The sequence below is a fragment of the Tupaia chinensis genome, unplaced genomic scaffold (genome assembly GCF_000334495.1).
Source record: "Tupaia chinensis unplaced genomic scaffold, TupChi_1.0 Scaffold000407_4, whole genome shotgun sequence".
Taxonomy (NCBI): domain Eukaryota; kingdom Metazoa; phylum Chordata; class Mammalia; order Scandentia; family Tupaiidae; genus Tupaia; species Tupaia belangeri.
In genome coordinates, this window is record NW_006159912.1 from 2700956 (window position 1) to 2715430 (window position 14475).

A 14475-nucleotide genomic window follows, 5' to 3' on the forward strand; every position below is an offset into this window, starting at 1 on the left:
TTCAAATCATCCTTTTTTTTTTTTTTTTGCTACAGGGCGTGTGCACTCACCAGAAACACAGAGACAGAAAGAGACAGAGTGAGAAATCAACCCCCCCCCGGGGGGGTGGCCACGCCACAATCCCTTCTCCTCCATTCTCCTCAGGATCTTGAGCACGCACGCACACACACCCAGCGTGAGTTTAAGCCACTGTGTCCTGGACTCAAACCATGGTTGACTACATGGGAGTCCAGCAACATAGCCATTACGCTAACTGCTGGTCCCAATTTAAATAATTCTTTTAAAATAAAAAATAAAATCCACCAATTATTTGGCCAGCTGGTGGCGCAGTGGTTAAAGAGCTCACATGGCCAACTGCTTAGTTCAAGTCCCTGACCCAACAGCTTGAAAAACATGCCAGGTGTGTGTTCATACATGCTCCAAATCCCAAGAGGGAAATGAAAGAGTGGCATGCCCATCTCCCCTGGGGGGTTCTTTCTCAATTTCTTCTCTCTCCCCATGAATATATGTGCCCTAGAGCAAATTAAAAAAAAAAAACAAAACCTGCCTACTGCAAATAAAGAAAGGCTTACAGAAATTCACTGACTTGCTTAGGGTTAACACAGCCAAAAACAGGTAATGCTTGAATATGAACTCTGGGTCTGTCTGATTTCAGCATCTTATTCTAATCACTGTATCTCCAGTATTTATAGAAGTCCCGAGACCTGAAAATTTCAACTGGAGGAAAAGGTAAAAAGAATCAGAGTAGGGGGAGGATAATATAATCAAAACAGTATTTCTAGGCAAGGTGACATACAGATTTACACCAGAAGAAAAATGTCTTCTTCTAACTTTATATATTACAGAGATAATCACATTCTGGCAGCACTTAAAGAGGCAAGATTTACTATCCAGCTATAAAACCTGATTTATAAGCTATACCTATCTTACATGCAGCAATTCTAAGGGCATAAATTTGACCTTACATTTTTTTTTTTTTTCAAGAATGAGCCAGAGCAGTATGGTTAGAATAAAAATGATCCTGTAATAAGGAGGACTCTAAAAGGAAGCCCAGATACACACTGGAAAGGAAATATAGTTAGCTCTTCCATGAAAAATCTCTCACATTTCCCTGTCCTTTTGAAGACTTCCATCCTGCACTCTAATTTCATTCATTTTCATTGCCTCAAAACCCAAGAAACTTTTCACTTTCCAGTACAGTGACTTCCTTCTATGTTACTATTTGGAGGACTTTGATTTCTAGTGAGGACCTCCAAGGTCACACACCCTGAAGAGATTTATACTTCAGTTATCCTGTTCAATTTTACAACTCTTTTGCCTGGTGCCCCTGAAGATGTGAATAAAGTGAAAGCAGTAGAATAGCTGACCAAAGCCATTATGAAGAAATACACATGTAATTTATGTATCTCTGTCCTCTCAAAAGAAAAGCAACATGTAATTACATGTGTATTGCTAGGAAGCAATGTCCAATGTGTGCTACTCTGGCATTTGAATGTTATTTGATACAAGTCCCAGACCTGACAGCTTGCTTGCTCTCTTCTCTCTCTCTCTTTCCTTCTCACTCTCACTCTGTACCTCTCTGGTCAAATCACATAAATGAATAAAGTTAAATAAAAAAATTCTTTAAATAAATAAATTGCCTTCAGAATTAAAAACAAACAAACAAAAAAAACCCGCCAGAGCACACATTGGACATTATGAAGAAATACACATGTAATTTATGTATCTCTGTCCTCTCAAAAGAAAAGCAACAGTTTGGAATCTTGTCTCCTCTATGGAGATGTATCAAATAACATTCAAAGCCCATGGCAACATGTATTTCTTCTTAGCATTTGTCACTATTGTTCCCTCAAAGACATATGACTACCAGTTAAGTTTTCCACCTCAAACAAGTAAAACTTAGAGCTTATACCTAAACCAAAACAATGTTCAAAATACAAACCGATAATATGCCTATTATATTACATTCTGCAATATTCCATTTTTCACCCATCTTCTTCCTTTAAACGAGAGCTACAACTACTAAGCTGAGCCAACACATCTCATTATGGCAGAAAGTTTGATTATACAATAACAATTAAGATTTATAAATAATAAAGTTCATTATTTAAGTAGATTAAAATGTGGTCTGACAGAATACAAATATTCTCAAAACCAAAACACTACAAATAAATGTCAGTAAAAGGCACTCTCACGTAACCAAAGAGTTACTTGGCCCATTGACCCTAAAATTCACTAAAGCATGATATAACATGAACAAAACTAAGTATTTATTATCATACTACTTATTATCTCTCCTTTTTAGAGTAAAATATTCTCCTGCTAGGGCCAGCAGGTGGCACAGAGGTTGGAGTGGCTAGATCTCACATGGCCAACTGCGCGATTTGGGTCCCAGATCTGATGACTTGAAAAACACACTAGCCACATATTTTTGGACCCAAAATCCCAAAAGGAGAATAGAGAAGGAACTTGCAACATGGCCATCTCTCTGTGATTTCTTGCTTTCTCTCTCTCTCTCTGGCAGGCACAAGAGCCCTAAAGCAAAACTAAAATTAAATAAATAATATTTCTCTGCTAATTTAGAGCTTTGAGATAATCTCAACAGAAAATGACAAAAGAGCTTTGGTCATATTAGTAAACTATTGGAAACCACATATAACTGACCCAGTTTTGGGGACGCTACTGAGAATAGCTTTAATGGTACATCCTTGCACAATTACCTTGTAAAAGTAATTCTGGAATGACGTAGTGAGTAATACTGTAAACAGATTTAGGGCTGGCCCCATAGCTCAGCAGTTAAGTGCTGGATAGAGGAAGCCAGATCCCATGTGCCTGACCAGGGTCTTAGTCCCAGTACAAGTGGCCTGAAAAATGTGCTGGGGGCATGCATGGATGCTCAGGATCCTGACAGGATACAGAACTGGAGGGAAAGGACTACGGTATCACCAGACCCCACAGAGAGTACACGTGCATACATGCTTTCTCTCACATCGTCTTCCCCTCACCTCATGCACATACACGTCCTCTGTCATTTAAAAACAAACAAACAAACAAACAAACAAAACAGGTTAACAGATATAGTTTCATTTGTGAATAAATTGCCTTCAGAGGGCTGGCAGGTAGTGTGGTAGTTAAAGGCTTTGGACTCCCAGGTGGCCAACTGTGGTTCAAGTCCCAGACCTGACAGCTTGCTTGCTCTCTTCTCTCTCTCTCTTTCCTTCTCACTCTCACTCTGTACCTCTCTGGTCAAATCACATAAATGAATAAAGTTAAATAAAAAAATTCTTTAAATAAATAAATTGCCTTCAGAATTAAAAACAAACAAACAAAAAAAAAACGCCAGAGTAGCACACATTGGACATTGCTTCCTAGCAAGCTGCCACATAGGGAGGCCGAGGTCTGATTCTGGGATCACTGATTGCAATACAATCTAAATCTAAAACACCATACACACCTACTATTCCCACAAGACTATTTTTCACCTTAAAAAGTTTTTTTGGGGAAGACCAGCAGATGGCATGGTGGTTAAGAGCACTGGACTCCCACATGGTCGGCTGTGGTTCGAGTCCTGGACGTGGCAGCTTGCTTTCTCACTTCCTTCCTCTCTCTCTTTCTCTCTATCCCTTTCTGATCAAATTAAAAATAAATAACTAAAGTTAAATAAAATGATTACTTTTGAAAAGATTTTTTACTATTTTTAAAATTTTATTTATTCTTATTATTATTCAATTTTTGACTAGACAGAGACAGACAGAGAAAGGGAGAGTGAGAAAGCAAGCCGCCAGGTTTGGGACTTGACCTATGGTCAGCCATGTGGGGGTCTAGCACCTCAACCACCACACCACTTGTTGGCTACTCACCTTAAAAATGTCAATTTTAAGGCCAGCTCTGTAGTATAGTGGTTAAGTACTATGTATAGAAAGCTGAATCCCATATGGCCAACCACGGTTCAAATTCCACCCCAGCAGCCTGAATACATGGTGGGCACATGTGTGTGTGCCCAAAATGCTGATGGGATAGAAAAATGCAGGAAAAAGTATTGCAGAATGACTACATTCCACTGGGGGTTGCTCGCCCACTCTTTCTATTGAGCACATGCACCTAGCAATAAGAGAAATTTAAATCTTAATCTTAAAATTTCAATCATTAGGGACCAGCAGTTAGCATAATGGCTATGTCGCTGGACTCCCACATAGTCGATTGCGGTTTGCGTCCCGGACCCGGTGGCTTAAAACTCATGCTGGGCGCATGTGTGTGCGTGCCCAAGATCCTGAGAGGAGAATGGAGGAGAAGGAATTGCGGTGTGGCCATCCCCACTGGGGGGTGATTTCTCGCTTTCTGTCTGTCTGTCTGGTGAGCGCACACACCCTATAGCAAAAACCTCTCCAAAAAAAAAAAAATTTTTAATCATTAAAAAATTTTAAAATATGTAGTGTTGTGGTTAAGTGATGTGCATTTCAAGTCGGATGCCACATGCCCAGTTATGTTGGTTCAAATCTCAACCCTGGCAGCTTGAAAAACATGCCAGGCAGATGTGAACACATGCCCCAAATCTTGACAGAATGGAGGAAAAAAAAGACCACAGCATGACGAGAGAAAGAGAGAGGAAAGGAGAGAACACATGAGACGGCAACCTCCATGGGACACGGTCACACCACAATCCCTTCTCCATCTTTCCCTCCTTTCAGGATTTTGGGCACACATGCACCCATACCCAGAGTATTTTTTCAAGCTGTCAGGTCTAGGACTTTAACTGTACAACTGGAATCCAGCTGCCTTGAACACAAGGCCACAGGCTGGCCCCAGAGTAGGGTTTTTTCCCTCAAAGTCTGTTTTTTTCTCTCTCAATTAGTATTTCACTGAAATTCAGCTTTAATAATATAAATCATAAAACAACTAAAGCAAAATGAGATTTGTGTGATCACCCTAAAAAGACAAGGAATGAAAATACAATAAAGTTCTATTACTTAACAGCAAGGCACACTGCCACTAGGGCCAGGTTGGAGGTCAATGTAACTTAAGAGTTGTCAGCTCTGGCTTAACATTCATCCTCACATTAGATTTCAGAGGACAACAGGTGGTGTGGTGGTGAAGGCAATGAACTCACACACAGCCCACCATGGTTCATCTCCCGGACCTGGAAACTTGCTTTCTCACTTTCTCTCTCTCTAGTAAATAAAAAATAAATAATGATAAAAATTAATAAGGATAAATTAAAAAATAAAAAATTCTTTAGGAAAAAAAGATTTCAAAAGGCATTTTTATAGATGTTTTGGTTCTTTCACTTCTAGGATACCCTTCTAAGTGAGCTACAAAAAAACAAGGCAGAAGTCCCTGGAACTGTTTATTTCCTTTGTAAACAAGGCTAATATCTGCTGGTGTAGTGCTGCCACCATGTGGAGTAGCCTCTGAAAGAGTGGAACAAAATCACTCCTTAAGAGCAGTAAAATAAGGATTCATATCCAAAATCAAAGAACTGAGATTTCCATAATAAAACAGCTTTCAGATAATGGTGTTTATATATGCAAAATTATAATCACTTTGAGGAAAGGAAACAGTTCTAAGCATTTGAAGATGTGTGTGTGTGTGTGTGTGTGTGTGTGTGTATACACACACAAATAAGTAGTGATTAGTTGGGATTTTAGGACTCAGAACTAAGTTAGAATCCTGACTGCAATATTATTAGTTGCACAATTTTAGAATAGTTCTTTAGTCAGAGTATACATATCTTTTTTTTAAAAGAATTATTTAAATTTATTCATTCATTTATTTTAATTTGACCAGAGAGAGATACACAGAGAAAGAGGAAGTGAGAAAGCAAGCCACCAGGTCGAGAACTTGAACTGTGGTCAGCCATGTGGGAGTGTCCAGCGCCTTAGCCACCAAGCTGCCTACTGGTCTCCACTGAGTGTACATTTCTATATTTGTAATGTGGAATAAACTACTTCACAGGCAGATATAAGAACTAAGTTAAATACCATAAATAAAAGAATTTGCCATTATGCCTGGCACCAGAAGGCACTTAAATTTAAATTTATCTTTTCCTAATAACACAAGATAACGCTAAGCATTGTGAACTTCCGAGGTGTTTGAGCTACTGAACCTTACATTCCACTGCCATATCTTAGAAGTTAGTTAATATTCTAGGACCAGTAGATGGCATAACGGTTATGTCACTGGACTTCCACATATTCAACCACTGTTCGAGTCCTGGACCCGGTCGCTTAAAACTCACTCTGGGTGAGTGTGCGTGTGTGCCTGTCCAAGATCCCAAGAGGAGAATGGAGGAGAAAGGGTGTGGCCATCCCCCAGGGGGGTGATTTCTCGCTTTCTATCTCTGGCAAGTGCATGGGCCCTATGGCAAAAATCTCTCTCTTAAAAAAAAAAAAAAAAAAGAAGATATTGGGAACAGCAGTTGGCATAATGGCTATGTTGCTGGACTCTCACGTAGTCAACTGCGGTTTGAGTCCCGGACCCAGTGGCTTAAACTCACAGCGAAGAATGAAGGAGAAGGGATTGCAGCGTGGCCATACTCCCTGGGAGTGTGAGTTCTCGCTTTCTGTCTGTCTCTGCCTTCCTGGCGAGCGCAAGCACCCTATAGTAAACATCTCTCCAAAAAAAAAGTTACTAACACTCATGTACTCAATCCATTTTCTATCAGCAGCATTTGATCCCACTGATAAAAAGGAATTATCAGTGTTCTAATGACAGCTGTGGTACTTTAAGGTAAAAAGACATGCAGCTGAGATAAAAAGTAAGGATTAAAGATCAAAAAGAGTCTTATACTGGGCCACTACGTGGTGTGGAGGTTAAGGCAGCTGGATTCCACTATTCTGGTCCCAGACCCAGCTTGAAAATCACACTAGGTGCATGTACACGTATGCCCAAAATCCTGAGAGGAGAAGGGATTGCGGCATGGCCATCCCCCCTGAGGGGTGATTTCTCACTTTCTGTCTCTCTGTCTCTTCTTTCTGGCAAGCGTTGTTTCCTAAAGAAAAAACCCCTCAAAAAAAAAAAAAAAAAAAAAAAAGACAGGATGTATTTCAGGCCAATTTTAAATCTCCATTTGAAAAAGTTCAACAAAAAAATATTCACAGGTTACCCACTGTGTTATTTCCTTTCAAATAAATATGGCATTAGACTAAACGCACTTTAAGAACAGCCATGAGATGCCAGCAGGTAATGTGGATGTTAAGGTGCTGTATCTCACATAGCTAACTATATACTTAGAGTCCTGGACCTGGAGGCCTGAAAACCATGCTGGGTGCATGTGCACACATGCCCAAAATCCTGAGAGGAGACTGGAGGAGATGGATTACAGTGTGGACGTTTCCCCTTAGGGGCTGATTTCTTACTTTTTCTCTCTCCTTCTCTTTCTCTGGCAAGTACACATGTCCTATAGCAAAAACTAAATCATTTAATCTGATCTAATTAAAAATTTTTAATTAAAAAAATTTTAAATAAAACAAAAACAAAACAGTTCTAAGTGTCAGCCCTGTAGTCCAGAGGTTAAGGGAGGCAGATCACATATGGCCCACCAGGGTTTAAATCCCAGCCTCAGAAGCATAAAAAACACTGGGCACATGTGCTTGCACTCTCAAAATCTTGACCAGATGGAGAAATGGAGGAGGAATGGCCATGACCCATTGGGGGAGGGGAGGGACTTTCTCTCTCTCTCTTTCTTCTCTGGCTAGCACATATGATGTCTACAAAAAAAAAAAAAAAGCCCTATATTCTTATATTCCTCTTATATTCCTCCATCTTCTTGGTAACAGTGACCACTCAGTTCAAATAAGCTTCAGTTACTAGCAGAGTCAGTTATCACTTGGGACTTGATCTCCTGTATTGAAAATGTCAACAAAGGAAAGTAAAAATCCCAAAACTTTAGGGTGTTATGTTCTGGCTATGTTCTGCCCCCTCTAGGGGCCGGCAGGTGGCATGGTGGTTAAAGTGCTGGACTCCCACACTGCTGACTGCAATTCAAGTCCCAGACCTGGCAGCTTGCTTTCTCATGCTCCCTTTCTCTCTCTGCCTCTCTGGTCAAATTAACAATTAATACTAGTAAATTAAATTATTCTTTTAAAAAATTCTCCCCTAAAAGAATACAATAATAGGCAATAAAAATCATTTTGAATCAGTTTTTATCCCCACACCACCAAAAAACATCACAAACACCCATCTGAAGAAATAATCTTCAGTCACAATGGCACGAGCTACCAATATGCTGCTGCTCAGAGGCTGAGGCCAAATCCAACTCCCAGCTCAATCTAAACAGGCTGGGCTCAAAGGTGTGCACCTGCAGTCCTAATAACTGGGGAGGTGAGACAGGAGAATGGTGACATGGCAAAACCCTATCAGATATCTGTCGCTCTTTCATTAAAACAAAACCAAACAAAAAACCACCAAGGGTATGAGATATACAATCTGTAAACACAGGAGTCATGTTTCCCAAAGCTACTATCTGGTCCAATATCCCAAACACAAGGTTTATGGTATACATGCTTTGAAAAGGGACCCATTTTAAATTCTGCTCTCTTTATAAAAGCAGAGGTTTATTACCATTGGATTTGAATCTGCTATGAGATCCCACAGAGAATCCAGAAATCCTTGATCTTCTACCATTTGGGCATTTATATCATGGAGTCTGGCTACACAGACTGCTGCTGTTTTCCGAACGTAGGGATCTTCATCCTTCAAGCACTTGCGGAGGGGCTCACAGAGATATTCTGTAATCTTGTCCACCCAGATGTATCCCATGGTTCTGACTGCCAAGGCCCGAATCAAGGGATTGGGATCTTCACAGTCCTATGAAAGAACAACTGTAGGTATAAGTGATGACTAAAAGTAAACAGTACAATTTACATAAGCCACTAAAGAACATTTCATTAATTTAAGCTTCCAGTAACATTGAACTCAAGCTCTCCTGCTATTACTTTTTTAAGTACTAGTCTTAGTTACCTAATTTTTTTTAGTTGCCTATTTAAGAATTCAAGCTAGAAATTAATTTAACTGTTCTATTTACACAATAAGGAAAAGCCCAGCAAGATTCACTACAGGAAGCCTCATGAGTCAGTATAACTATCCCACAGCCATTAGTGGACCTGCCCTACATAAACAGGAAGGGCTTTAGAAGGCCAACCCTGTAGTGCAGCAGTTAAGCACTGTGTATAGTCAAAACCCACATGGCTGACCTCAATTCAAATCTCAGCTCTGGAGGTCATGTACATGCATGGTCAAAATCCTGATGGGATGGAGAAATGGAGGAAAACATGTGACATGACCATGTCTCCTTGAGAGGTGCTTTCTTTCTCTCTGCTGAGTAAATGTCCCCTCTGGCAATTAAAAAAAAAAAAAAGAAAGGACCTTTGAACCAGTATTCTGATATAAGAAAAGATGAAAAATTGGAAAGACTGTGCCCCAGTCTATAGTCACTCCATAAACTCAAGTAGAGAGAAAAGAGCTAGATTTCTGAGAACTGTAGCAAAGAAAACAAAGGAGAACACAGGAGCTGGTCTGGGACTGACATGAATGAGTACACATAGCTAAGCAGCAGATGGGAATCTGAGCTCCTCATTAATACACATTCTCCTTCATTAGTAAGTGCTTCAAGATAGAATACAAACAGAACATTGAGAAGGGATTTTTTAAAATTTTATTTATCATTATTATTGTTTCGTTTGCTACAGGGTACGTATGCTCACCAAAGAGAGAAAGTGAGAAAGCAAGCCACCAAGTCTGGGACCCGAACCATGGTCGGCCATGGGGGAGTCCAGTGCCTTAATCACAACTCCACCTGCTGGCCCCTGAGAAAGAATACTTTTTTTTTTTTAAAGTATTTTTTTAATTAAAAGTATTTTAAATTTATTTAACTTTATTTGTTCATTTATTTTATTCTGACCAGAGAGATACAGAGCAAGAGAGAGGGAAAGTGAGAAAGCAAGCTGCCAGGTCCAGGACTCGAACTATGGTCGGCCACATGGGAGTCCAGCGCACTTAACTACCATGCCACCCACTAGCCTCCAGAAAGAATACATTTAAGTTACTCTATGTTTAAACATTTCTTTAAGGAGTCAGATGGTAGTATGATAGTTAAATACAAAGCTTTGCAAGGCTGACCTACATAGGATGGTTCTAGGTTCACATCCAGTGATCGCCCAAAACATGAGTCATGTACATGCCCATGATTGAGGGCTGTCTTAAAGCTGGGGGTCGATTGCAGTGCTAAGAATACTATCTCTCTCGTGGAAGAAATAATTTTTTATATTAGTTAACTTTATTTAAATATGACCAGAGAGGGAAAGAATAAGAGAGTGAGTGGGTGAGAGAGAGAGAGAGTGAGAGATAAAGTGAGAAAACAAGTCACCAAGTCTGAGACTCAAACCACAGTTGGCCATGGAGGACTCCAGCACCCCTAACCACCACGGCACCTGCCAGCCCCAAAATAATTTTTTTGAAAAAGTGCCAACTAGGGACCAGCAGTTAGCATAATGGCTATGTCGCTGGACTCCCATGTAGTTGACCGTGGTTCGAGTCCCAGAACCGGTGGCTTAAACTCATGCCGGGCGCATGTGCTTGCGTGCCCAAGATCCCAAGAGGAGAATGGAGGAGAAGGGATTTCGACATGGCCATCCCCCCTGGGGGGTGATTTCTCGCTTTCTGTCTCTCTGTCTCTCTCTGTCTGTCTGGCGAGTGCAAGCACCCTATAGCAAAAACCTCTCCCAAAAAAGAAAAAACAAAAAGTGCCAGCTGGGGGAACTGCCATCTTCCAGTAATTAACCAGAACACAAAGGGAAATAGGAGAGGCACCCGATATATGTTCTCTAGGCCTTTTAGAAAACATGGAGTGGTTCCTTTGGTGACATACATGCGAATCTACAAGAAAGGTGATATTGTAAACATCAAGGGACTGGGTACTATTCAAAAAGGAATACCCTACAAATGTTACCATGGCAAAACTGGAAGAGTCTACAGTGTTACCCAGCATGCTGTTGGCATTGTTGTAAACAAACAAGGGCAAGATTCTTGCCAAGAGAATTAATGTGCATATTGAGCATATTAAGCATTCTAAGAGCAGAGATAGCTTCCTAAAATGTGTGAAGGAAATTTATCAAAAAAAAAAGAAAGAAGCCAAAGACAAAGGAATCTGTTCAACTAAAGCACCAACCTGCTCCACTCAAAGAAGCACTTTGTGAGAACCAATGGAAAGGAGCATAAGCTTCTGGAATCTATTCCTTATGAATACATGGCATGATGGACATTAAAAATTAATCTATGGTCTATTTAAAAAAAAAAAGTGCCGGCTGGAGTCACAGTATTGGGCTGTCAGAAAAGTCATGACATAAATTTTCTGTTGTTCGAAGGTCATTTATTTAGATAAAAAACAAAGATTAATCAATGGTATCATGCCCATTTCGTTCAATAACCTTTCGCCATCTTTCAGTGACCTTCATAATTCCTTGTTGATAGAAAGGCCTGTCTTTACTGGCAAAAAACTGAACAAGGTGCTGATTTACAGCCCCATCCAAATTGAACATTATACCACACAAGGAGTTTTATTTATTTATCTTTTTTGGAGAGGTTTTTGCTATAGGGTACATGTGCTCGCCAGACAGAGAGACAGAAAGACAGAAAGCGGGAAATCACCCCCCAGGGGGGATAGCCATGCTACAATCCCTTCTCCTCTGTTCTCCTCTTGGGATCTTGGGCACTCACGCACACACGCCCGGCGTGAGTTTTAAGCCACCGGGTCCGGGACTTGAACCATGGTCGACTACATGGGAGTCCAGCGACATAGCCATTACACTAACTGCTGGTCCCCCTCCCCCCCCCTTTTTTTTTTGACACAAGGAGTTTTAAAGAGAGCGAAACAAGTGGAAGTCTGATGGCACAAGGTCAGGTGACTATGGTGGGCGTGGGAACAATCCCATCCAAGCTCCAGTAAGTTTTGATGGGTGATCAAACTTGTGTGGTCTCGTGATGTTGTGTTCTATCATGATCAATGAGCTCTGGATGTTTCTGGATGATGGATTCATTCAAACTGTCTAGTTGCTGATAGCACACATTCAAATTGATTTCCTTGGTAGGAGCTCGAAAAACATGACACCTTTAAAATTCCACCACACTGAGGATATAACCTTCCTCTGATGAATGTCTGCTTTCCGTATTGTTTGAGGCGAATCATCACAGTGGGACTACTAAGAGAGTTCACACACCACATTGTTATAAAAAATCCCTGTCTCATCATCAGTTCTCAGCCACTTCAAAAAAGGATCATTTTCCTCACATTTAATGAGCATATAGCAAGTGTTCATATACACCATCAAATGAACTTCTTTGAGTTCGTGAGGAACCCAAATATTGAGTTTTCTTACTTATCCCAGCTTCTTCAGGTGGTCGTGAACACCTGAATGATAGAAGCTCAATGTTTTGCAATCTCCCATGTCGTATAATGTGGGTTTGACTCGATGAATGCCTTTATTTTGTTGTCTTCAACCTCGGTGGGCCTCTCTGACCAAGGAAAGACGTTGAGAACCATTGTTGGCACTGACATTCTTATAGAGCATTGTCACTGTAAACTTTACACAACTTTTCACAAGCTTGACACGCATTTTCCTTTTACAGAAGTACAACTGTAACATAGGATGAAAATGCACAGTTTGGCCTTCCATCTTCAAGTTGTTGAAAAATCTCCAAAACTCAACTAAATTGCTTAGCTTTTTTATAGAATAAAGCTAGAACTGTCAGCTGTCAAATGACATAGAAATAACATACATGCAAATGACTCTTCCAAAAATGAACTAGCATGATTTGTTGTAAAATGTGTCTTGACTATTCCAACCCAATAGTTAAGGCAGCTGGATCCTACATGTGTACTTCAAGTCCTAGACCAGGTGGTTTGAAAACCCTACCAGGCACATGTGCACATGTGCCCAAAATCCCTAGAGGACTGAGAAGAGACAGCAGTGTGACCATTTTTCATGAGGTACTTTCTCCCTGACCCCCTATCCCCGTCTTTCTCCAGTAAGTACATGTGCCCTTCTAAACAAATTCCAAAAACAGGAAAGAAAAGAAATTTATGCCAGGTGCATGTGTGTGTGTGTGTGTGTGTGTGTGTGTGTGTGTGTATGCCCAAAATCCCAAGAGAAGGGAGAAATGGAAAAGAGACTGTGGTATGATAATGTACTACAGGGACTGCTTTCTCACTTTCCTTCTGTGTCTTTGTTTTTCTCTGGTGAGCACACGCACACTCTGGCAAAAATGAAAAAAAAAAATTGTAAATTTCTTTAAATCATATAAATCTAAGCATAGCTCTAACTCCCAAAAAGTGTTAAATAAATTCTTTCCAATGATATATTCTATCTATGAACCACCAGACAGTAAGAATGAAATGTTATATTCTCTGACTCTATATTACGTAGCTAAATACAGAAAAAGAATAAAAATTCCATGAAAGGAAGAAAGCACATTGGTTATATTTCAAAACAGAAGCTAATTTTGGAAATGCTGTCTATTTTCTTTTTTAAATGTAGACTAAGTTCTAGACACAGGAAAAAAATAAGTAAAAAAAAAAAAAAGTGAATGGAATAGCTCTATTATGTTTATCAAATCTAATGAAAGGAAAAGGTTGGATACTTGATAATATCAAGGACTTAAGAAAAAAACATTTTTCCCCTTATACATAACAGAGTGTGTGCATACAAGATGGAGGAGGTAGGGAGGGAGGGAGAAGAGCATACTCCACATGGTCTGTCTACCCTGTAACCCTCCAGTCCATCAAGATGGGCACTCGTGTGCATTCCTGGCCAGTGTGTTTCAGGTCAACCAGGCCAGGGACTCAAACTACAGTTGCCATGTGGGATCCAGGTTCTCTTGAGCAGTGAATTAGTGCTATGCCACAGAGCTAGCCACAATGGACATTTTAAAATCAATAATGATATTGTGACTATGTTTTTAAAAAAAGAGATCCTAGAGCCAGCAGGTAGCATAGAGGTTAGGATGTTAGATCCCACACAACTAACTACACAATTTGAGTCCTGGACCCAGTGACTTGAAAATCATGCTAGCACATGTGCATGCGTGCCCAAAATCCCAAGAGGAGAATGGAGGAGAAGGAACTGTAGGCATGGTCATTCCTCCAGGGGGTTATTTCTCACTATTCCCCTCTTCTCTCTCTCTGTATGTCTGGTGAGCACACACACCCAGTAGCAAAAAATAAAAGTAAATAAATAAATAAAAAGAGATTTTTATTCTGACAAGTATAAGGATGAAATGACTTGATATTTGGCATTTGCTTAAAATTATCTAGCAGGAGAGGAATGAGAGACAGGAAAGTATGTATGTGGAGTATAAATTCAACAAGAGTTGCCATGTGTCAGTAACTGTTAAAACTGCAAGATGGGGGCCGGCAGGTGGTGTGGTGGTTAAGGGCACTAGACTCCCACATGGCTGACTGCAGTTCAAGTCCTGGACCTGGTG

At 40.3% G+C, this 14475-nt stretch overlaps 1 protein-coding gene across 1 annotated transcript in view; it reads right to left on the reverse strand.

Moving 5' to 3' along the window:
• AP2B1 (adaptor related protein complex 2 subunit beta 1) overlaps window positions 1–14475 on the reverse strand; it is a 179822-nt gene that overhangs the window by 135055 nt on the left and 30292 nt on the right. Inside the window, exon 5 of the mRNA XM_006154420.3 lies at window positions 8560–8805. Coding sequence (XP_006154482.1) covers window positions 8560–8805 — 246 coding nt within the window. The remainder of the gene's footprint in view (window positions 1–8559; window positions 8806–14475) is intronic.